Source organism: Pantherophis guttatus, chromosome 1 (genome assembly GCF_059756535.1).
Source record: "Pantherophis guttatus breed Tessera chromosome 1, ASM5975653v1, whole genome shotgun sequence".
Lineage (NCBI taxonomy): Eukaryota > Metazoa > Chordata > Lepidosauria > Squamata > Colubridae > Pantherophis > Pantherophis guttatus.
The window spans coordinates 113,612,378-113,637,062 of NC_142063.1; the positions used below are offsets into that span (position 1 = coordinate 113,612,378).

The following is a 24,685-nucleotide window of genomic DNA, read 5'->3' on the forward strand; positions in this document are numbered from 1 at the left end:
TTAGCAGTACTAATTCAGCTTTATTGTATATATATAGGAAACAACAGTATCAAACACTCTACAGACTTGACTTTAAATGTATGCAAACTAATCTCTTTGGGATCAGAGTAATTACTGTACAGAGTAATTACTGTATGTAACTGATATTAACATTGCTATTGCCAATGACTTGTTTACCAATTACTTGTGTTTCAATTTTGCTTGGTGATTATTTTTTTTTGTTTCATTTCTGTAACATCAGGCCTCCTTCATAATACAACAGTCATCAGAAAAAGGAAATGCAATCCAGAATATTAACAAAGGACTAATAAAATGTGCGCATCATCAAAAATTCTTGCTTCTTTCTTATAACTATTATTTTTAAAAACTTTTAAAACTTTCCACTATTTAATGTGATGCTTAAAGGCTGTAATTGAAAAAATAAGCTAGAGAATAAAACAACAGCAACACAATATAATATGAATTGCTTCTTCTATGACCTCTGGTGGACCTCTATGACCACTTCTCACAATTCCTTCCTGGGCTTGTTGCTTTTTCTTACTCTGGCTTGGCAACCACATCATTATAGGTTGGTGGAAAGGAAGAATTTGGTTCAGTTGGGAGTAGTGCATCTCCGCTGACTACTTGATAAGGTATAAACCCCATGGCTGCCTGCAACAGAAAATAATAGTTATATATAAAAATACTGACTGTGTCTTGGGGACATCTTTCTCCAGGTAGGGGAATAGCTTCTCCAGTTGTGTATTTTTACTTCTAGCACTGTGCTTGCCTAAAATAACCTGGGGCCTCATCCTCTGAAACCTTCAAGAGTTATAAGCTCTGATAGAGAAGTCTTTAAAGGCAGAAATTAACATCCAAATGACTTATGCCTGGCCATTTTGTTAGGGTAATGATGATTTAAAGCTGGCTGGCCCTTTAAGAATGAGGATAAGTTAGCAGGGTTATTGCCCTTTAAGAAGCTGTCTATATAAGGGAGGCCATTAGAGGACATCTCTCTCTCTCCTTATGTACCTGCATTGTAGTTCTCCATGTAGAGTTGAAGACTGATTGCTTGCCTGGCATGTGTTTACCATGTGTATGTATATATACTGTATATAACTTGTATATAAACCACTGTTTGTAAAGACAAAACCTCTGTGTCCTGTATTTTGCTCCTGGGTTGTCTCAAAATAGTAGTCATGCTGTAAACATTCTGACAGGTTATGGGCCCAGTCCAGAGAGAAGGCCAGAGTGACGAGAGAGACCAGAGAGAAGAAAAACCCAGTGTGAGCTTGCACCAGAGCCAGAGGGGTTGTGCAACGTGGTTTGATAGTGGTTAGTGGCTTGTGAAAGAAAGCAGGCAGCATGGCCTCCGTCAGCATAATGGGAAGAGGTTTCTTGGTGTCTCGGCTAAATGAGACAAACTATCTCTCCTGGAATGTGAAGATGGAGATTTACCTGCAGAGGGAGGAGTTGTGCATGATAGTTACTAATCCACCAGCAGTCCTGGATGATGGGGACCAGAGAAGAAATGAAAAGGCATTAGCCAGCATAATTCTGGCTTTAGAGGACAGTCAGCTGATACACATGAGGGGTCTCCAGTCTGCAAAAGAGTGCTGGGAAGCATTGCGCAGTGTGTATGTTAGAGAGACTGTGGGCAGTAAAGTGTTGCTGGCCAGGAGACTGTATAAAGCACAACTGAAGCTGGAGGAGAGCATGTCCACACATCTGCAGGCTATGAGAAAGACATTCCTTGAGTTAGAGGACAGAGGAATGATGTTTACTGAAGTGCACAAGGTGTATGTGGTGCTCAGTTCCTTGGACAGTTCATGGGACATTCTTGTGACTAGTCTAGAGTCCATGCAAGAGCAGGATTTAACCATGGCATATTTGATTGGTCGATTGTTGGAGGAGGAGCAGAAACGACTGGAGAGGCGACCATGAAAGGGGGGAGAGAACGCTCAGCACAGACCAGCATCTGCAACAGTCCAGGATGTGGGCAGAGCAGTTGAGACAGTTTACACAGTGAAGAGATACTACATGTGTGGTTCTACAGAACATCTCCAGAGATGCTGCCCTGAGAGGAGAAAGAGGATCAGCGAGAGACAAAGGTGCAGGACTACTCAACATATGAGGAACGGTCCTCCAGCGTCGTTTTTCCTAGCAGTGACAGCATTTCAAAACACCAGGAACACTTGGGTGTTGGACAGTGGGGCGAGCCAGCATATTGCTAATAATCCACAAGCGTTTTCTGGTTTGAGATCAACTATGCAAACATGGATTAGTCTGGCTAATGGTCAAAGAGCTGCTGTAAAAGGGGAAGGTAACGTGTATGTTCCTGAGATAGGAGAAACATTGTACAATGTCCTATATGTACCTACATTAGACCATAATCTGTTAAGTATATCAAGGTTAGACAGGCAGGGTTATGAAATACTGTTTGCAGGAGGGCAGTACTCCATCGGGAAAGGTGGAAGGATACGTGCACGAGGGGTTAAGAAGCCTGTATGTTCTAGGAAGGCAGGAGAATAGTTGTGCACATGCACTTATGAATGCTCCCACACATGACAATTGCGTATATTTGTTACATAGGCAACTGGGACATGTAAGTTTCAACGTACTGAAGAAGATGCCAGACCTAGCTGAGAGGCTTAAGATAAAGAAACGCAATGTGTATTTAGATTGCACTGTTTGTAAGGAGGAAAAATACAGGGTGTATTCTGTGAGTAAGAAAAACCCAAGTCAAACAAACAGAGGTATACCTAGGAGACCTGGAGGGTTTAATAAAGGTTTACTTCCTGAGAGGTTCAAAGCTGGTGGGGTTAGAATAGGTGGTATTCATAATGAACCTTGTAAATACTAAGAGATAGGATCATGGTTAGTGCCTAAGGAACAATGAGATAAATGGAGGAAGCCGAAGATAAAGAGAATGATAGGCAGGCAGATAAACCAAACTGAGGAAATTGAGCTAGTGAAAAGAGAAAGTAAAGGTATCCAGCCAAGAGATGGTAAATAGGATGTAATAGAGATTAATGAGACAGAGTGTACAGAGTCAGTAGATAACGGATTTAGAAGTAGTTCCAGCAGCAATAGTAGTAATGGTATTAGTAGCGTTTGAGGCAATGAGGGTAGGAACTGAAGCTGGAGACATAATGGAAATAGAGAGCATCATGAATATATTAAGGCATTCAGCTGTTCAACTTTAAATGGGAGGCGTGTCAGGGTAATGAGGATTTAAAGCTGACCAGCCCTTTAAGACTGAGGATGAGTCAGCAGGGTTATTGCCCTTTAAGAAGCTGTCTATATAAGGGAGGCCATTAGAGGGCGCCCCACCCACCCTTGTATCACTCTTTCCTTGTGTACCTGCATTGTAGTTCTCCGTGTAGAGTTGAAGACTGACTGATTGCCTGGTATGTGCTTACCACATCTATGTATATATACCGCATATAACTTGTATACAAAACACTGTTTGTAAAGACAAAACCTCTGTGTCCTGTATTTTGCTCCTGGGTTGCCTCAAAATAGTAGTCATGCTGTAAACACTCTGACATACTTAATCACCTTTCTCTGATCAAATCTACCCACCTGGTCCAGATATAATAGCTAAAGTTATTATCAAAAAGGATCAAATACTTACGGGGTTATTACCACAGCAAGTTGCCTGGCATCCAAAATGTGCAAGTGAAACAGTGATGACAAATTCCAGCAATCTGAACAAGAACAGCACGCTGGAGAGGCAAATGCCAACATTCTGTAGAGTAGGGAGGACACATATGGAAAGATTGTGATTTGCTGGGAAATAAATCCATCTATGTGCTACACCATTAAAAGGGACTCCCAGCTGCTTCCTTGAAAACACTGGGAGGAACCATTGTATCAGGAAAAACAGGGACAGTATGCAATCTCTGATATTATGAGAAAACCAGATCAGGGAATATTGTAGTATTACTATGTTTTGGATAATCTCAAATATACCCCAGAGAATCAAACAGGGATCAGATCCATGTATAAAATCAAATATTTGCACAAGGGCACACACTTCACCTGAACCTTTTTACTCTGTTATGCACCATAAAAAGTTGTTCATGTGGGACAAAGCAGATAAGAACAATCCAACATACATTCTAACTCATTAGTTTTATAGATGCAAAAATTCAAAGCTAATTCAAAAACTGCCAACACAGACAAACAACAATAAGTAAACAACAACTTAACCCAAAACTGATAGGGGAAGCCACTGGTGTATAAACAAAGATCTAAGGTTGTTGTTGTTTTTTTTCATTCCTAGGAAATATGTGAAAACAAGCAAACCAAATTTAACTTACCCATTTGGTTTTCCCAATGTCAGTAACTCCATCTAACATGCCAAAACCCAGGATAATTCTGCCTGCCATGTAACTATTAAATATGTGGGATCCATCAGAATAAAGAAGGGACAAATCAAATTCAGCTTTACAAGTTTGGCTGAGTGCATTGGGAATTTAGGATCCAGATTTTAAGGAGAAAATCTTACCAGTGTTGAACTGTTGAAATCCTGGAAGGCCACACAGCCTCCAGGCACCATAAAAGAATGTCCACAGCATTCCTCAGTTCACCTAGGCCAGAGATGTATAACTGGGTATCATCAGCATACTTGTGATACCTCATCACATGGTGATGGACGAAACTGCTTACTCAGCAGTTTCATGTAGGTGTTAAAAAGGAGCAGAAAAAGCACTGAGTCCTGTACCATCCCACCAAGCAGTATCTGTGGACCCCTTGCTTCTTATTAACATCAATTGGGACTGACTAGGACTGACCTTGAAGGAAGGAGGTGGACCAGCAAAGGACTGTGTTGCCCACCCCCAACTCCATATGACAGCCCAAAAGGATACCACAGCCAATAGTATCGAAATATACTATATTGAGAGTCAGGAAGAGCAAGGATGGATGCACCACTTCATCCTGGTCCCGTCAGAGATCATTCTTTAGTGGAAACAATATTGTTTCGGTCCTAATTCCAGGCCTGAAATTTGATTGAAAAGAGTCCAGATAATCTGTTTCCTCCAGGATCATCTGGATTGCAAAGCCTTCTCTAGACTGAACGAAAATTGCCCAGAACCGTGGAGTCCAGCGATGACTTCTTGAGGAGGGATTTTACCAGTACCTCTTTAAAAGGAGCTGGGAGCATACCCGCTAACAAGGGTGTGCTGCCAGCTCCTTTTGTTTGTTTTTTAGAGAAAAGGAAAAATTATGTTAAAATTGAAAGACATTACACTGTGCTTATTTTTTCCACATGTTAATTTTACAAAAATTAGAGTTTCTAAGAGAAGAAAAAAATGATGAAAAATTAACTTGTGGGATGTTATCTGAAGGGATTAAAGACCAAAATTTTGTATGTTGTTGCTTCTGATAGGTCTTAATTAAATTTTGAATGGTAAGGTTTTAAAGATTTATTTATAAATAAGATATGGGGAAAAGTTTGTTTGCTTGCTTTTGGAGAAAATTATGTTACTTCATAAAGAAAATAAACAACAATGAAGGTTGTTTAAGGTTAAAATAGATACCGTATTATTTCTGGTAACTCTTCACTGGACTTTTGCTGATTAATATTGAAGGATGAGGCTTTATAATTTGTTCGTAAATAAGAGATAAATTGGGAAAGAAGAGAACTTGGTTGAAATTTCAGTGAATATAATGTTATTAATAGGTTATTGAAATTGTACTTGACTTAAAGGAGAAGTCATTTATGAATTTTTCTTTTTTTCATTTTTCCTTTGCGCTGTTCATTTTTTTCTTTTTATATTTTTCTTACTTTGCATTAATTTTTTTGGATTGTTGAGTTTTAATAATCATTACTATAAAAATCAGCCTTCAAATGAAATTCAGGTAGTCCTTGACTTATGACCACATACGACCACAATTGAGGCCAACATTTCCATTCGTAATTGAGACATTTGTTAAGTGAATTTTGCCCCATTTTATGACCTTTCTTGCAGTTGTCAAGTAAATCACTGCAGTTGTTAAGTTAGTAACCCGGTTGTTAAGTGAATCTGGTTTCCCCAAAGACTTTGCTTGTCAGGCTGCAAAAGGTGATCACACCTTTTGGGACACTGCAACTGTCATAAATATGAGTCAGTTGACAAGCAACTGAGTTTTGATCACGTGACGCTTGGGATGCTGCAACGGTGAAAAACGGTCATAAGTCACTTTTTTCCCCCTGCTATTGTACGTTTGGTCACTAAACAAACTGTTGTAAGTTGAGGACTACCTGTAGCACTTGTGTCTTTGGGACTGAGATGTATTTTAGGAAAATACAAGGGCCTGGTGGCTCAGCAGACTGATAGCATTGTGATTAGCTGTCTGCAATTATTGTAAGTTCGAATCTCACCAGGCTCAAAGTTGACTCAGCCTTCCATCCTTTCTAAGGTAGGTAAATTGAGGACCCAGTTTGTAGGGGCAATAAGCTGACTTTGTATAAATATACAAAAAGTATGAAGGCTATTGCTTAATGCATTGTAAGCTGCCCTGAGTCTCCGGAGAAGGGCGGCATATAAATCAAATTAAAAAAAAAAAATTTCAAACCAAATTCAATGGGCCTGGTGTTGATTCCAGATTCTGATAGACAGTCAAAAGATTCTTAGGTAGAAATGACAGAAGGAAAGTTCAGGCCTTAGCAGGCCTTTGGAATTGTGGAAAGTTCCATAAGAAACCTCATGCCTGCAAATCTGGACTCCAGTTCTTTATTTAATCCAAACCACACATGATCCCTGCCTAACCCTGTGATATATCTATTGTGTACATAAATATCCTTCTGGATTCTACATACGAAGCCAAAATTCTAGAGCAGATTGGTTTACTTACTTTTGCCCAATCCTCTGAATTGGAATTTAAAGAAAAACTATTAATCGTGGCCATCTCAAATATATACTGCAGAATACCAATTAATGCAATTATGGCACTTGTAATGTTCATTCCTACACAGCATTTCACCTGAAAGAAAAGAGCAATATACCAGTGGGAAGTAAAATGGAAACAAAAGCAAAGGTCTTATTAAATACAAACCATAAAGAAATTTACAACCAACTATGGTAAAACCAATAATAAACTCTATGTATGTGTTTAATGGTGCATTATCCATCAGTAGTGAAACCAGACAACATGCAGTTCCTCAGGACTAGCATTATTTCTGGTAGCAACTAAGGATGCTCTGGTAAAACAAGAAGTGACTTCATGGTCATTGGCACTTTCAGGCTTCTCTCATTTCTGTCATGCTACTGACAGATTGCACATCAGGAAGGGAATTTGGGAAGAAGCCCATTGCAAAAAGGGGAACCGGGGAGCTTCTAATTCTGGGTGGTTGAAAATTCTCTATTGCTGACATAGAACTTTCAGGAAGCAAGGCCTGGAAGCGAAAGTTGATCAAAGAAGGAAAGTGGTATAATTTTTGTATTTGCTTTTCTTTCCCAAATGTTGGTTTAAGACTAAGTAGTATTTGAAGACCATACACAATATAAAGCATCACGAGTGCTTACAAAGAAATAGCATAAAAAACATTAAAAAGCCTTATAGCTTTCTCACCAAACTACGGTTTTCATTCTTCGCAGCTGATACACATAGTGATCCAGAAGAAATGAACTGAAAAAAGAATAAAAAAATGATTATAGTCCACTGGAAATATCAAAGGAAAAAACATCAGAAAAATCTGGGACCCATGGAAAAGAGCCTTGGTGGCGCAGCGGACTAAAAGTGCTGTTAAGTAGCACTTAGCTGCCAGCTGCCTGCAATTACTGCGAGTTCAAATCTCACCAGGCTCAAGGTTGACTCAGCCTTCCATCCTTCTGAGGTAGGTAAAATGAGGACCCGGATTGTGGGGGCAATAAGTTGACTTTGTATAAAAAAGAACACCGCTTAGGGGGGCCCGAAAGCCCTACTAAGCAGGTATATACAAAAGTATAACGGCTATTGCTTAACACATTGTAAGCCGCCCTGAGTCTCCGGAGAAGGGCGGTATATAAATCAAACCAATAAATAAATAAATAGTCTTTTTACAACAATATATTATTTTAAATATGATTATCATTTTAATTTTCTGAAGTCAGCCTGAATTGTTTTGGATTGGGCAGCCTAGAATATTAATAAATATCCCCCCCAACCCCTGCAAAAACAGACGTGCATCAAGAGTTTAAGACTTATAGGGAAAAGAGCTTGGATGTCAGGAACTTGTAGCAAACCCATAGCAAATGGCACTCTTTGTCTTAAATGCACCAGCCACTCTCAACAGGTTGGGCAGGGAGCCCAAATACTCCAGGAACTATGTCAAGGAGAAAAGTGGGGGGGGGGGAGGCAAAACTCCAAAACAGTCCAATGGAGATGAGCACAATGAATCCTTTGTGGAAGGCTGGAATGAAGTGAGGAAATTTTTGGAGCTGGTTGTTAGGATTCCATACAAAAAAATAGTTTCAGCTTCCATTGAGATAAGAGACCTCAATATTTCTGCAGCTTGTTTTTTAAAGTAAATCTAATCTCTACTTTTCCAAAATATAGCTTTTTTATTTCCCTTCCTCTTCCTCTACAAAAGAGGCCTTTTGATTTCTATTTCTTTCTTCAGATTTGTTAATATGCTTTCCTAATTTATTTAAGTGATATATTGGAGCTTATTATATTCTTCTAATGTGGGACAGTAATGAGTTCTCATCTGTTAATCAGGTGGTTTTTTAAAAAAAGTCTCCTTGGAGTCCATCTCTCATAATGCTCTCCCTCGGGATATAAATGAAACATTTATATTTATTTATTTATTTATTTATAATTAAATTTATATACCGCCCTACTCCCGAAGGACTCAGGGCAGTGAACAGCCAAAAAAATAAAATATACATAATACAAACGTTAAAAACAATTTAAAATACATTAAATACTTTGGCCAGATTTAAAACACCCCAATTATAAAACCAATTTAAAAGCAATTAAAAAGGGAGGTTAGGCCAGACCAGCCTGCTGAAATAGGAATGTTTTGAGGGTGCAGTGGAAAGTGCGCAGATCCGGGATCCTCCGTATCTCCGGGGTGAGCTCGTTCAGATGGCAGGTGCCTCCACAGAGAAGGCTCTCCCCCTGGGGGCCGCCAGTTGACATTGTTTGACCGACGGCACTCTGGGAAGACCCTCTCTATGGGAGCGTACTGGTCAGTGAGAGACTATTGGTGGCAGAAAGCGGTCTTGTAGGTACCCAAGTCCTAAACCATGGAGCGCTCTAAAGGTGGTATCCAGAACCTTGAAGCGCACCCGAAAGACCCCCGGGAGCCAGTGCACCTCGCGCAGGAGGGAAGCTCCTCTGTCCTGGTCCTGTTAGATCTCTCAGCGGCTTTTGATACCATCAACCATGGTATCATGCTGCAGCGGTTGAGGGGGTTAGGAATAGGGGGCACCGTTTTGTGGTGGTTCTCCTCCTTCCTCTCCGACCGCTTGCAGTTCGTGTTGACAGGGGGGCAGAGGTCAACTTCGAGGTGCCTTGCATGGGGAGTGCCGCAGGGGTCGGTCCTCTCGCCCCTTCTGTTCAACATTTATGTGAAGCCGCTGGGTGAGATCATCCATGGTTTTGGGGTGAGAGTCCATCTGTACGCTGATGATACTCAGCTGTACATCTCCACCCCAGACCACCCCAACGATGCCCTTGATGTGATGTCTCGCTGCCTGGAGGCCGTGCGGGTCTGGATGGGGAGAAATAGGCTCAGACTCAACCCCTCCAAGACCAAGTGGCTGTGGTTCCCGGCGTCGCGATATAGTCAGCTGGTGCCATTGCTGACTATTGGGGGTGAGTCTTTGCCCCCCACAGAGAGGGCCCGCAATCTGGGCGTCCTCCTGGATGCACGGCTGTCTTTAGAAGAACATATGACGGCCGTGGCCAGGGGGGCTTTTCATCAGGTTCGCCTTATCCGCCAGTTGCGGCCCTTTCTGGATCGCGACGCCTTGCGCACAGTCACTCACGCCCTTGTCACTTCCCGACTGGACTACTGCAATGCTCTCTACATGGGGCTCCCCTTGAAAAGTACCCGGAGGCTCCAACTGGTCCAGAAAAATAATTATATTTTGCCGCTGTTATCGCCACCAGGTAGGTCTTAATATAAGACCTTACCAGTGTTCAGTCGGATTCAGAACGGCTGGCCCTTCAGGCATCTTTTCCGGCGCTTCATCTCCGGTCTGAGACTGGTGCCGGATCAGAGGCTGCAAAGGCACAACCCGGTCAAAAGCTCCAGCAGCCGCCCTATCCCAGGCGGCCACTAGGTCTTCAGTCGAGCCGTGAGCCAGAGCCTCAGGAAATGGCCCAAGCTCCGTCTGGAACCTATCCGGATCCATCAGGCGCCTGGAGCGGAACCACCTCATCGGTTCCGCCTCCCTGCAGCGGGGTGTGGTGGTTCGAAGGTCAAAGCGAAGGAGGGAGTGATCTGACCATGACAAGGGCTCGATCACTATATCCCCTATCTCAAGATCACTCAACCACTGACCAGAGACAAAAACCAGGTCCAGCGTGTTTCCCCCCGTGTGAGTAGGGCCATGAACTAACTGGGTCAGGTCCATGGCCATCATGGAAGCCATGAACTCCCGAGCCATCTCAGATGCCTCACCAACGGATGGCAGGTTAAAATCCCCCATAACCATAAGCCTAGGGGTATCAACTGCCACCGCGGCTATAACGTTGAGCAGTTCAGGCAGGGCCACCGCCACGTGGCAGGGAGCCAGGTACGTAACCAGCAAGCCCATCTGTGCCCCATGACCCCACTTCACAAGGAGGGACTCACAAACATGAGGAAATCAGGATACTGCAGGGCAGATAGGACTTTGATAGGTGCTCTTGGCCATTAATTCCATAGTGAATGACTGAACAGGAATTCACACATACTTACTAAGATCCCTCCCCAAATGGAATAACCTGCAGACCAGGCAATGTAGCCTGCGAGAGCAAGACAAATTGCGACAGCCGCAAAGCCAATGTGCATCAACCCAATCATGATTTGGACGGTCTATGGAAGGAAAACACACAAAATAAGACAAGTTAACTCTCTGAATCCAGGAGAGACAAACATTCCAATTTGTTAGCACCCCAGGAAAGGCATCGCTTTCTATCAACCTAAGGTCCTTCAAAGTGTTGGGGCTTTTAAGCTTCCAGTGCAGATGTTGACCCAAGGCCTGGTTTCCTATGGTGAAAAATCCAAATGGGGAGAAGGGACAGTTTGAGACACCATTGTCACTATGTGCTGGACATTTACTCCAGATGATGATCTTGTTTGACCTATAGTGGGACTGCTCTTGTCAGGAAGAAGGTCAAGATGGGCCTTTGAGAGAGGAATATCACTTCTCTCACTACAGACTCCCCTGCAGGAAGAAGTTAAGCATAGTCATAAGCACTAAGTGACTTCACCTGGCTTTAGCTATAGCCAATCCATGATGAGGTTCTTCTGGAGAAATGCCCAACAGCTGTACTTCTCAGAGGGAAGGGAGAAAAAGATATCTGGCTGAAATAATGGCTGAGCTTCACTTTCCCAAGCAAAGAAATGCATATCTGAATCAGATTTTTTCTGCAAACGCAAAAGAAACTACCAGGAAGAACAATAGCCAAGCCAAGAAGTTCACAGCATGGTGTTTTGCTGGTTTTCAGGTGAGGCTCGGTATAATAAAGACAAGAGTCTCAGTATTTGCCTCCATAAGCTTTACGTGTTTATTCAGCTTAATAAAGATGCCCCTCCTCTCATTTGAGGAGGGTACCCTGAACACACTGTGACACTCATATTTATATGCTTACTACATTGTTTACTTCATCACCCAGAAAAGTGGCACTCTATAGATAAGACAAAGAAGTACAGAAACAGTCAGCCACCTCCCTTGGTTTTCCATTCCAAGGAGATTGGGTGCTCCCTCAGGGATGTTGGGTGTCTCCTGGGGGACTTTGCAGGACCCTGAAGACCTGCTGAGCTAACTGTGCACATAGGTTCCCTCAAGACTTTCATTTAAATTATTAGATTCCTGATCCAACAGTGGGGCTCTCAGGTCTCTACATAGCAGTAAAACCTTAATGGACTTCAAAGAGGTACATTGTGAACATGCTTACCCCAAGTACTTTCATCTCAGCATTGAGGAATCTCTCCAAAGGGCCTTTCTGGGGACCTTGTTGAGGAGCACTGGTGAAAGTTCCAAGTTGCTGAGCTCTGTACTGAAGATTTGGTATTGCTCCAGATACCTGAACAGCAACACCGGGGAACCCCTGGGATGTCTGGATTATGCATGTTCCATTAGAGGGAATTACATTTCCACTGGCCATTCTTACTGGAAGTATTACCACAGCTAAATTGCCTGCAAACAAACAAGTGAGGAAATGCTCATGACTTAACATAAAGGAGGCAAAAATCTGGTCCTTCTCTTTAATCTCACTTTATGAGATAACATTCCAATTGCAGAAGATTGCCAGAAGGGTTCAGGAAGGAGAATAGTTAAGTACACACAACTTTCTCAGGAAGGAAAAGTTAAATCATGTGTAGCTCCATTCCCGAAAAGTCCCCTCTGGCCCTTTCTCCAGGCACTCGGGCTCTCCCACTGTCTTAGCCCCGTCGGCTGCCGGCCTATTGTGCTCGCCTCTCTCCTCCCACCAAGTCGTCCTCCTCGCTCAGCAACCAAGCTCCCGGTCGCCCATTCTCCCACTCCAGCCTCAGCTCTTTCGTGGCCGCCACTCAGCTGATCGCTTTCTGGCCCAGCTCAGCTGGCCTACATTGCTCCGGCTCTCTTGGCTCCACTGTCTCCCCCTCACTTGCCTCGCTGAGCTCTCATGCAGCCCCACCAAAGCATGGGCCAGGCGGTGAGATCGGTGATAGTACAAGCAGATAAGCCCTTCTCCCCCTCTCGCTATTCTCTCTCTTCTCCTATCCCGGTCCTATGCTTTCCCGGCCTCTCCCCCCTCCCCACCCCCGCTCTATCCCGGTTTTGTTTCAGCTACTATTTCCCCGCTTGCCTTTCTCTTTCTCTGATCGTCCCGGCAGCTCTTCCTGCGCCCCTATTCTTCTCCGTGGCCGCTCCCGTATCTCTCTTTTTTTCCCCCCCCCGTTTCACTTTCGCTTCTCTCCTTCCCCTCAGTTCTCTCCCTCCTTTTCCTTCCTTCCTCTTTTCCCGTCAAATCCTCCCCTTTTAAACTTTTCACCCTCTCTACCGCCCCTTCCTCTCAAATTTCTGGGCGATCTCTCCGCCTTCTTGGCATCCCGGAACCCTTGGATCCGGCAGGCGGCGAACCGCTGTTCCCTTCATCCCGCTGTGTGAGAGAACATTCCCTTCCAACAGCGGAAGATTGCCAGAAGGGATCAGGAAGCACACAGGTTTCTCAGGAAGAAAAAGTTAACCATGAAGAAGGAGAAGGGCTGTCTTTTTGCTTCCATTCCCATGCAAAATGGCTCTTTTAAATCCTAGCGCCATCTCAGATCCACCCAGCTAAATGGAATCTCTCCACGTGGACAAAGTTTTATTGTAATGTCCCTCCTGTCCTGTTAGTGGCAGTTGGATCTAAAGGCATGGGGCATGGAAGATCATGTTGATTGCCATCTTCCAGCTAGCTCATACTGATTTGGACAGAACCAGTTATTGTGAAGGACATGAGAGCAGGGATCTGTATTCCAGCTTTGTTTCTCGGATGCGGTGAGGTTTCTTATCAGAACACAACTAGAGCATCAGCCTGGTTTAAAAAATAAATAAATATGGAGAACCCCAGAAAGAAGTGATACAGCAAAGTCCCAAATGCTATGGACATCTAGCGGCCCTCCGGATTTCTAAACCTTGATCCAATAGCCCAAATTAAGAACATAATTGGGATTTTTACATCCCTTAAAAGGAAGCTGCTTCTCTTTAATTAGAATAGAACTGGAAGGGACTGGGGGTCTTCTAGTCCAACCCCCTGCTCAAACAGGAGACCCTATACCATGTCAGACAAGTTCCAGTTTTTTTCTTTAAAATCTCCACTGACGAAGCACCTACAACTTCTTCTTTTTTTTGTATTTTTATACACTGCTCAAAAAAATAAAGGGAACACAAAAATAAGACATCCTAGATCTGAATGAATGAAATATTCATAGTAAATACTTTGTTCATTACATAGTTGGATGTGCTGACAACAAAATCACACAACAATTATCAATGGAAATCAAATTTATCAACCCATGGAGGTCTGGATTTGGAGTTACACTCAAAATTAAAGTGGAAAAAAACACTACAGGCTGATCCAACTTTGATGTAATGTCCTTAAAACAAGTCAAAATGAGGCTCAGTAGTGTGTGTGGCCTCCACGTGCCTGTATGACCTCCCTACAACGCCTGGGCATGCTCCTGATGAGGTGGTGGATGGTCTCCTGAGGGATCTCCTCACACCTGGACTAAAGCATCCCCCAACTCCTGGACAGTCTGTGGTGCAACGTGGCGTTGGTGGATGGAGTGAGACATGATGTCCCAGATGTGCCCAATTGGATTCAGGTCTGGGGAACGGGCGGGCCAGTCCATAGCATCAATGCCTTCATCTTGCAGGAACTGCTGTCACACTCCAGCCACATGAGGTCTAGCATTGTCGTGCATTAGGAGAAACCCAGGGCCAACCGCACCAGCATATAGTCTCACAAGGGGTCTGAGGATCTCATCTCGGTACCTAATGGCAGTCAGGCTACCTCTGGCAAGCACATGGAGGGCTGTGCAGCCCCCCAAAGAAATGCCACCCCACACCATTACTGACCCATTGCCAAACCAGTCATGCTGGAGGATGTTGCAGGCAGCAGAACGTTCTCCACGGCGTCTCCAGACCCTGTCACTTCTGTCACATGTGCTCAGTGCGAACCTGCTTTCATCTGTGAAGAGCACAGGGCACCAGTGGCGAAGTTGCCAATCTTGGTGTTCTCTGGCAAATGCCAAACGTCCTGCATGGTGTTGGACTGTAAGCCCAACCCCCACCTGTGGACGTTGGGCCCTCATACCACCCTCATGGAGTCTGTTTCTGACTGTTTGAGCAGCCACATGCACATTTGTGGCCCGCTGGAGGTCATTTTGCAGGGCTCTGGCAGTGCTCCTCCTGTCCCTCCTTGCACAAAGGCGGAGGTAGCGGTCCTGATGCTGGGTTGTTGCCCTCCTACGGCCTCCTCCATGTCTCCTGATATACTGGCCTGTCTCCTGGTAGCGCCTCCATGCTCTGGACACTACGCTGACAGACACAGCAAACCTTCTTGCCACAGCTCGCATTGATGTGCCGTCCTGGATGAGCTGCACTACCTGAGCCACTTGTGTGGGTTGTAAACTCCGTCTCATGCTACCACTAGAGTGACAGCACCGCCAGCATTCAAAAGTGACCAAACCATCAGCCAGAAAGCATAGGAACTGAGAAGTGGTCTGTGGTCACCGCCTGCAGAACCACTCCTTTATTGGGGATGTCTTGCTAACTGCCTACGCTTTCCACCTGTTGCCTATTACATTTGCACAACAGCATGTGAAATTGATTGTCAATCAGCATTGCTACCTAATGGACAGTTTGATTTCACAGAAGTGTGATTGACTTGGAGTTACATTGTGTTGTTTAAGTGTTCCCTTTATTTTTTTTTGAGCAGTGTATTTGAAAAGACAGTGCCATGTCAGGATAACAATGCAAATAAAGGAGAGGCAGAGAGAAATCAATGGTAAATCTTAACATACACTTACAACTTCTGAAGGCAAGTTTTTCCACTGGTTAATCGCCCTCACTGCTAGGAAGTTTCTCCTTAATTCCAGGTTGCTTCTCTCCTTGATTAGTTTCCACCCATTGTTTCTTGTCCTCCCTTTTGGTGCTTTGGAAAATAAATTGACCCCATCCTTTTTGTGGCAACCTCTCAAATACTGGAATTCTGCTATTATGTCCCCCTAGTCCTTCTTTTCTCTAAACTTGTTTTTAGTCATGGAGTCATGTCCAGCCCATCGCAACCCCATGGACAACGCTCCTCCAGGCCTTCCTGTCCTCTACCATCCGCCCCGAGTCCATTTAAGCTCATGCCGACTGCTTCAGTGACTCCATCCAGCCACCTCATTCTCTGCCGTCCCCTTCTTTTGCCCTCAATCGTTCCCAGCATTAGGCTCTTCTCCAGTGAGTCCGTCCTTCTCATTAGGTGGCCAAAATATTTGAATTTCATCTTCATTTCTCTAGACTAGCCAATTCTTTTTTTTTTTTTAGATATATTTTTATTATTTACATATGAATATATTGACTACAGTGTAATTGTTCTGGCATTTCACTTACCATAAAACAAAAGTAAAAAACAGAACAACAGTGCTAGTGTTGTACAATAGTTTCTGACCATCATATTCTAGTATGTCAACTTATCTATCATTCTAATACATTCCTATATCGATATTAAAAATAATATCTCTTTCCATGTCCACCTAACCTGATACTTTCGCATTCCAACTTTTACCTCGTGTTTCTAACCATTAATAGAATCTATTCCATGTTGAATAGTATTCTGTATCTCCTTTATCTTTTATTTTTAGCGTTAGTCTATCCATTTCCACACAGTGTAATATCTTCCTTATCGTCTCATCCTCTGAAGGGGTGTTTTCATTCTTCCACTGCTGCGCATATAAATTCTTGCTGCGGTCAAGAGATGTAATATTAGATATATTGTCCCTTTGTCATAACCATCTGATATAATGCCTAACAGAAACAATTCTGGCTTAAAATCTATACGTTGTCTGATCATTAGCCAATCTTGCCAGGGGCGGATGCCACCTATAGAATATTTTATAGAGGTTTTCCTTATATGATGTAGCCAATGTCAGTTTCCGGTTTCTATCCCAAAGCTTCTGCCTTTTATCCAAATCTATATTATATCCAAAGTTTTTGGCCCATACTATCATCGTTTCTTTAACTTGTTCTTCTTCCATTTTATAATTTAATAGATAATTGTCTAATATCCTGACCAATTCGTCATCATTTCCCACTAATATCTTGTCCAATGTTGTTAGTTCTCTATAAAACCCCCATGTTTTCACATCTTTCACATAACACGATTGTATCTGCAGGTACGACCACCACTCTAATTCCACCCCTTGGTTTTTTAGTTCTAATCTGGTTTTCAATTCACCATTCTCATTTAATATATCTTTATAAGAAACAATTTTTTTTCATATTTATAAGATTTGCTTCTAAGGTGAAGACCCATACTGGTATTTCCCTATAGTTTTGTTGTTTAATTTTGTCCCACACTGATAACAGTGTATTTCTAAACATAATGTCTTTAGAAATATCAATGTGCCGTATTTCTCCCATACCAGAGAAACACAAGCCACCCTAGTTGAAGGTCATGACCCTCCAATAATAATAGTCTTCTATGCCTCAAAGTTATCCACTCTTTCACCCACGTGAGTGCAGCTCCTTGGTAATACAATTCCCAGTCTTGCCTTAGTTTCAGTTTTATTCTCGGTTTTTTCCTTCCTAAATGAATTTCAACATTATTTTATTTAACTCATCAAAATATTTTTTTTCTCTAGTTTTGTTGCTATTGTTTGGAATAAAAAAAGTATCTTCGGCAGTATGTTCATCTTTATTGTGGGTATTTTACCCATCATAGAAAGTTGCAAGCTTTTCCATCTCTCCATATCCAGCTTAATTTGATGCATTAATTTTGTATAACTGTCCTCTTTAATTGTTGTACATCTTGCTGTTAGATATATTCCTATTTCACTTTTTTCACTATCTGGATTTTCATTTTCTTTATTAATTCATCCCTCTGTTTGGAAGATTTTTAACTATCATTTTGGTTTTTCCTTATTTATTTTTAATCCAGCAACCTCTCCATATTCCTCTAATTTCTCTATGAGTCTCGGGCTTGATTCTAATGATTCCTCCAAGACAGAGGTCACCAACCAGTGGTCCACAAGAAAATTTTGGTGGTCTGCAGCACATCCGAGCTGCTCTACCATGACCAATGGCCAGTCCTGTGACTAGAGCTCCGGAACAGAGGTCACCAACTGGTGGTCTGCAAGAAAATTTTGGTGATCCGCGGCACACCCAGGTGAAGGAGCTCTTCCAGGATGACCAATGGGCCAGTCCTGTGACTAGAGTTCTGAAATATGGGACCAGCCAGGCAGCTCATGGTGGGGCTGGAAAACTCCACCGTAGAGGGAGTGCAACTCCACCGTGCAACTTGCAACTTTACAGGAGGTGCTGCGGTGCAGGCGGGCCAAAGCAATGGGTGTCAGCAATCTTTGGCTCTTTCATCCACCTGCTGTGGCTTCCTGTTGGCTGAACCCACCACTGGCTAGTCCCGCCAATTGCCCTCCCCTCCCACTCACTCCTCACCTGGCCTGATAAGGGAAGGGCGGGGAATGGAGATTTGCTCCATATTTCAGAGCAGGAGTGAAGCTTCATCTCTTGCTGGATCTCACAGGTGTTTCTTCTGGCGCTTGTTGGTGTTGCGCGACTGGGAGACGTGCAACTTCCTCTCTGCCCCAAGACACTGGCTGGCCCATGAGATGAGAGAGAGAAAGAGAAAGAGAGAGAAAGAGAGATGAGAGAGGGAGGAGAAAGAGATGAGAGGGAAAGAGAGAGAGATACCGAGAGAGATGAGAGAGAGAGAAAGAGAGATGAGAAAGAGAAAGAAAGTTACAGAGAGAGAGGAGAGAGGAGAGACATCTCTCTCTCAGTATCTCTCATCTCTCTGTATCCATCTGTATTACTCTCTCCTCTCTCTCTCCTCTTTCTCTCATCTCTCATTCTCTCATCTCTCTCTCCTCTCTCCTCTCTCCTCTCTCTGTAACTCTCTCTCTATAACTCTCAAATCTCTCTGAATCTCTCTTTCTTGTCTCTCTCTCTCTCTCTCTCTTTCTCTTTCTCTCTCTCTCATCTCACGGGCCAGCCAGTGTCTTGGAGTGGAGAGGAAGTCGTGCATCTCCCAGTTGTGCAGCACCAACAAGGGCCGGAAGAAACACCCACAAGATCCAATAAGAGATGAAGCTTCACTCCCACTCTGGAATATGGAGCAAATCTCCATTCCCCGCCCTTCCCTTCTCAGACCAGGTGAGGAGTGAGTGGGAGGGGAGGGTGAGGCGTGGGACTAGTCAGTGGTTGGTTCAGCTGACAGGAAGCCACAGCAGGAGGACAAAAGAGCTTTGGATTGCCGACACTGGATGCTTTGGTCCACCTGCGCTGCAAACTCCCCCTTGCCGCAACAGCACCATTACCTTGTTATGGCCAGCGGGGGCTGCGCTAATCCTTGCACATTGCACCTCCTACAAAGTTGCAAGTTGCACATTCCTCCCTCTATGGTGGAGATTTCCTGACCCACCATGAGCTGCCTGGCCGGTCCCATATTTCAGAGCTCTAGTCACAGGAGTGGCCCATTGGTCATCCCGGAGCAGCTCCTTCACCTGGGTGTGCCAGTACTGGTTGGTGACCAGTACTGCAAACTACTTATGCTGACTGCCAGCTGCCTGCAATTTGGCAGTTCAAATCTCACCAGGCTCAAGGTTGACTGTGCCTTCCATCCTTCCGGGGTGGGTAAAATGAGGACCCAGATTGTTGGGGGCAATATGCTGACTCTGTAAACCGCTTAGGGCTGGAAAGCACTGGAAAGCGGTATATAAGTCTAAGTGCTATTGCTATAGTGTGTCAGCTAACTGGACCTGCCACACTCGCAGCTGATTATTATCCCATAGATTGAAACACCTGTCTAATTTCCCCTTGAAATGAATTGCTAGGAATTGAATTAAAGACTGCAAAGCCAATCATAATATAGGGAAGTTATCTTGGCATCTAGAAGAGATCTAAAAGAGATCTAAAAGAGATAACGGCAAGCTGCTTTTTAAAAAGATGACATCTGGGAATAGCGTAGCTCATGGAGGGGGAGGGAGGTCACAAGCCGTCTCCCCCTCTAAAACACTGATTATAACATTGAAGCGACCTGCCCTCCACACCCCTATAGACGTCCGTAGAACAGGCCAATACAAAATAGCAATAGGAGGCTCAAGACTCCAGAGGGCGCTCCCGTGTAACATACATCGTGAAAGAAGTGGGGGGACTCTCCAATAGAGCAGAAATGTATAGTAGGGAGGCGTCAACCCCAAAAAGCAAATGTTCAGTTTAAATCAGTGCAAAAGGAAACGTAATAGATTTACCCATCCTAACTTTGCCACTACACAGAGAGGATTTGATTTGGCATCTATTTATTGGCTAAACGATGCGGTCCAGATGTTTCGGCGGCCTCTGTGGTTTCCAGGGAGAGTTTCGCAAGGAGCGCAATCGGAGGCTGGGATTCAATCCCTCCAGCCTCCCCTTCAGGCCGCTGCGGCTTTGCCTGTTCAAGCGCAAAAAAGAGCAACCCGAAAGCTACAGAGAGCGCCGGTGGAGGGAAAGGAGGGGAAAAGAATCCTCCGCTGGACGAGGGCTACTTACGGGGGTGGGGGGGGGGACATGGAGAGGCTGTGATCGCAATGCGCGTCCCCTTCTTTTTATTTCTGGCGATTCCTGCAAAGATTGGGGAAGCCTCCGAGGGGTTGAAAATGAGCCCCTCCAAGCGCGGGACTTGCGTACTTTGGGAGAAAGAGGGAAGCGAAGGAGACGCCGAGGGATGAGGTTGAGTTCAGTCATTCGTTTTAGTCTGGGAATGACAGGACTTTATAAACTTGGACAGTTTCCCTCTCATCTCTGAACAAGCAGAAAGTTCCTGACCCCAAACTGTTATTTATTGCAACAATTAAAAGGTAAGAAAGAAGATTTTTTTCCTCGAGTCCTCGATTAAGCTCTGAGTAAATCCCTCCTTTTAGTAGACAGCGGAACTCCGCCCACCACTTTTCCCTGTTATCTTACTTTCGTTTTTCCTGAGGCTTCCGTGTGCTTCGTCTTGAGCGGTTGTCGTGAGTAGTTTCTCGTTAATTTTTTAAAAATTAATATGGAATTAATATGTGGACCGTCCCGTGCCTGCCGGTTGTCCCCTGCAGCCATCCATCGCGGTCTTCTCAGCCACTGCAAGTCTTCTAGACGGGAGGATCTCAGGGGAGAATTAGCGGACAGGGAAGTTTGCCGTGATGGAAGTGCCCAATACGCGCAAAGGCGCCGTGTAAACTTACAATGATTCAGTATTTGAAGTTCACCGTTTAAAGAGGAGGGTGGATGGGTCAGTTTTCGCTTAACGTTGACTTCCAATTAATACAGCTCAAGAAGGAAGTAGCTTCCTCTTAAAGTCTGTACAAATTCTAACTGGTGGGATTGATTCGGGCCCTTTGGTCAGAGTTTTAGAAATCCGGAGCCTTATTAGAGGTCGATGGCAGTTGGGACTTTACTGAATCGCTTCACTGCTTTCTGGGGTTGTCGGGAATTTTGTTAGAAAACTCAGGCGGTGGTCCAGTTGTGTTCTGATAAGAAACCTCCCCACATCAATGAAGCAAAGGTGGGATACAGATCCCGACTCTTGTGTCCTTCCCAGTAACTTATCTCCAAATCAGAATGTACTTGCTGGAAGGTGTCAATCAGCATGATCATCCAGCAAGTACAATAAAACCATGCCCAAATGAGAAATGACATTTGGCTTGGTGGATCTGAGGTGATACTAAGATGAGAAAGAGACCTTTTGCCTTGAAAAAGCTAATATAAGCATGTTCTCCATGTTCTGATTAACCTTTTCTCGCTGATATCTATGGAGATGCTCAACCCTCTAGGCCTAGGGCAGGGGTGGGCAACTGTGGCCCTTTTACAACCTGTGGACTTTGACTCCCAGAATTCCTGAGCCAGCTTGCTCAGGAATTCTGGGAGTTGAAGTCCACAGGTTGTAAAAGGGCCACAGTTGCCTACCCCTGCTCTAGGGTAATGGTTGTCCCAAAAGGCAACTGGAGTATTTGGGGTTTTTTCCTTGAAAATGTTTTGCTTCTCAACCAAGAAGATTCTTTGGTTGTGGCTGAATGGTGGGGAAAGGAAGGATTTCTATCCCTGAGAAAATTGTATGTTTTTACTACTGTGCTCCCTGAAGCCTTCTGGCAATCTTCTTCAGTTTTACAGCAGGCAAATGTTATCTCACAAAGTGAGATTAAGGAGAAGGATCAGAATCTACCTCCTTGATGTTAAGACATTAACTTTTCCTCACTTGTTTGTTTGCAGGTAATTTAGTTGTGGCAACACTTCCAGCAAGAATGGCCAGTGAAACCACACTTTTCCTCCCCTCTAATGGAGCAAACATGATCCAAACAACCCCCGGATTGCCCAGTATTGCTCCTCAGGCATCTGGAGCAATTCCATATCCTATGTATGGAACTCAGCAACTTGGAATTCCCACCAGTGCTCCTCAGCAAGTCCCACAAAAGGGTCCTTTGGAGAGGTTCTTCAATGCTGAGCCCAAAGTGCTTGGGGTACGCATGCATTGCTCTGTGCCTGTTTGAATCCATTAAGGTTTTAGAGCTATGTAGAGACCTGAGAGCCCCATGTTGAAGTCCTGGAACTTTGCTTGGTTCGGGAATATATTCCAGAAACCTCTGTTCTTCCTGGTAGATTCATTTGTGTTTCTACAAAATATATGCATTCTTTTGCTTTGCTCTTTAACTGAGAAAGTGGAGCTCAGCCAAGGTTTCAGCCAGATCTCTTTTTCTCCCTTCCCTCTGAGAAGTGCAACTGTTGGGCATTTCTCCAGAAGAACCTGGTCACGGATTGGCTCCAGCCCAAGCTGGTTGAAGTCACTTTGTGCTTATGACCATGATCAACTTCCTCCTGCAGAGGAGTCTGTAGTAAGAGGTGTCAGTTTTCTCTCAAAGGCCCATCATGATATTCTTACAGACCTCCTTCCTGACAAAAGCAGTCCCACTGAGGGTCAAACTAGATCATAATCTGTAGTAAATGTCCAGTCCATAGTGACAATGGTGTCCCAATCTTTCCCTTCTCCCCATTTGGATTTGTCACCATAGGAAACCAGGCCTTGGGTCAACACCTGCACTGCAAGCTTAGAAACTCCCAACTCCTTTGAAGGACCTTTCAAAGATGGATAGAAAGTGATGCTTTTCCTGGGGTGCTAACAAATTAGAATGTTTCTCTTGCTCAAATTAAGATAATCAATTCGTCTTATTTTGTGTGTTTTCCTTCCTTAGGCCATTCAGATCGTGATTGGGCTGATCCACATTGGCTTTGGGGCTATCTCATTTTGTCTCCTTTCTGCTAAGTATATTACCTTTTCTGGATTTTTAGGTTACCCCTTTTGGGGAGGAATAGTTGTAAGTATATGCAAATTCCTATTCAGCCATGCACCATGGTATTAATGATTACGGCATACATATAAAAGTCCTGTTTGCATGGGAATCTTCCTGGCTTCTCATGGGTGCCAGATTTTTCTGATTTTTTTTTTCATTGATATTTCTAGTAGACAAAAATATTTTTCTGTTTCTTTTTTCATAGTTCATTTCTTCTGGATCACTGTGTGTATCAGTTGCGAACCGTCCAAATTGTGCTTTGGTGAGAAAGCTGTATAGCATTTTAATTTCTTTTATGCTGTTTCTTCATACTCACTCATTAGCACTCTTTATATTTTCTATTGTCTTCAGATACTGCTCAGTCTTAAATCAACATTTGAGAATAGAAGCAAACTCAAAAGCCCCACCTACTTCCTTCTTTGATCAACTTTTGCTTCCAAGCTTTGCCTACCCCAACAGTAGAGAATGTTGAACCATCCAGAATTAGAGCCTCCCCTGGTCCCCATTTTGTGATGGGCTTCTTGCCAAGTTCCTTTCCTGATGTGCAACCTGCAACACTGCAGGTCCTAATAGTACCATTGCAAAAACAAGAGAAGCCAGAGAGAAGCCAATGACCGTGATATGGGTGTTTGTTCTGCCAGAGCTTTCCTAGTTACTACTAGTAATAATAATTAGTAGTAATATAAATAATAGTAATGGTGCTAGTCCTGAGCAAAAGTGTCTTCTTGAGTTCTCTAGTCTTGAACCAAACCTCCCACATGCCGCCTCCTCCTTCTCCTCCTCCTCCTCCATCTTGACGGGGTCCAGTTTCAGAAGTATTCCTACCTGAAAGCAACATTAGAAAGGAGCCAGTGTATTAGGAGTAAAAGTATGGAACATGTGTGGGAATCCCTCTGGGAATCAAAGAGAGAGCTGATGGTAGCCCTCCTGCATTGCATTCTTTCCCTCTGTCTCTCTTTGGTTTAAAGTGTATTCATAGCAACATAGAAATGTTTTTGTCTTGTAAAGGAACACTCTGTGAATTCAAGAGAAGAAAAACATCCATCTTAATGGAAAAACACGACATTCCTGTAAGGAATGAACTGAAAAAAGAGGAATTTTTAAATTTTTAGTACTCTCACTACTGGCTCCAAGGGTTTCTCTATTCCCACCTCTCTTGTTGCCTCTCTGTAATGTTGCATAGGTTAACATTTAATGCTTAGAGTTTGTCATGTCCTGGAATAAACTGTGGGATTTCTTTAACCAAAATGTTAAGGATGAATAATCCTTACCAGTTTTCCTGTCACTGTTACCCACCTGGCCTTCGATGGAGGCTGACATCTAGAAAGAGAAACAGAAAGAAGGGATTTGATAGCGTTAGAAAAGCCCTCAAATGAATTGTGGCAGTTGCCTTTCCATTGTGGAAAACCCTGTTATTGCTGCTGTTTGATTCCTATGATCTCCGTGGATGTTGTCTGGTTTCACCACAGACTGGTTATGTGCAGTGGTGGGATTCAAATAATTTAACAACAGGTTCTGTGGGCGTGG

The 24,685-nt window shown here is 43.7% G+C and overlaps 2 protein-coding genes across 5 annotated transcripts in view; one reads left to right on the forward strand and one right to left on the reverse strand.

The window, feature by feature from the left end:
* LOC117667066 (membrane-spanning 4-domains subfamily A member 15-like) lies at positions 1–20,906 on the reverse strand. Of its 3 annotated transcripts, none has more exons than XM_034420236.3 (7): positions 20,799–20,906; positions 12,061–12,302; positions 10,859–10,975; positions 7,540–7,596; positions 6,823–6,951; positions 3,617–3,730; positions 1–651 (listed from the first exon to the last, which is right to left on the reverse strand). In XM_034420236.3, exons 2-7 carry the CDS (start codon positions 12,268–12,270, stop codon positions 538–540), a joined length of 741 nt encoding a protein of 246 aa, XP_034276127.2. In that variant the 5' UTR covers positions 12,271–12,302; positions 20,799–20,906; the 3' UTR covers positions 1–537. The 3 variants fall into 3 exon arrangements, with proteins under 3 accessions (XP_034276127.2, XP_034276128.2, XP_034276126.2); XM_034420237.3 differs by lacking the exon at positions 20,799–20,906 and adding an exon at positions 13,141–13,259; XM_034420235.3 differs by lacking the exon at positions 20,799–20,906 and adding an exon at positions 12,955–13,147.
* LOC148116526 (membrane-spanning 4-domains subfamily A member 8-like) overlaps positions 20,564–24,685 on the forward strand; it is a 14,185-nt gene continuing 10,063 nt past the window's right edge. Inside the window, exons 1-4 of one of the 2 annotated variants that reach the window (XM_087881493.1) lie at positions 20,564–20,692; positions 22,083–22,330; positions 23,060–23,182; positions 23,364–23,420. In XM_087881493.1, coding sequence (XP_087737619.1) covers positions 22,115–22,330; positions 23,060–23,182; positions 23,364–23,420 — 396 coding nt within the window. In that variant the 5' untranslated portion in view covers positions 20,564–20,692; positions 22,083–22,114. Of the gene's footprint in view, positions 20,693–20,785; positions 20,846–22,082; positions 22,331–23,059; positions 23,183–23,363; positions 23,421–24,685 lie in introns of those variants that run through there. The other variant, XM_087881492.1, reaches the window with a different exon arrangement.

Bases quoted from the DNA above. Each gene is read 5' to 3' on its own strand.
- LOC117667066 (XM_034420236.3), bottom strand. From the start codon at position 12,270: ATGGCCAGTGGAAATGTAATTCCCTCTAATGGAACATGCATAATCCAG. The intron at 10,976-12,060 runs GTAAGCATGTTC...TTCCTTCCATAG, and splicing joins CTGAGATGAAAGTACTTGGG to ACCGTCCAAATCATGATTGG. The intron at 7,597-10,858 runs GTAAGTATGTGT...TTCTTTTTTCAG, and splicing joins CCATTTGGGGAGGGATCTTA to TTCATTTCTTCTGGATCACT.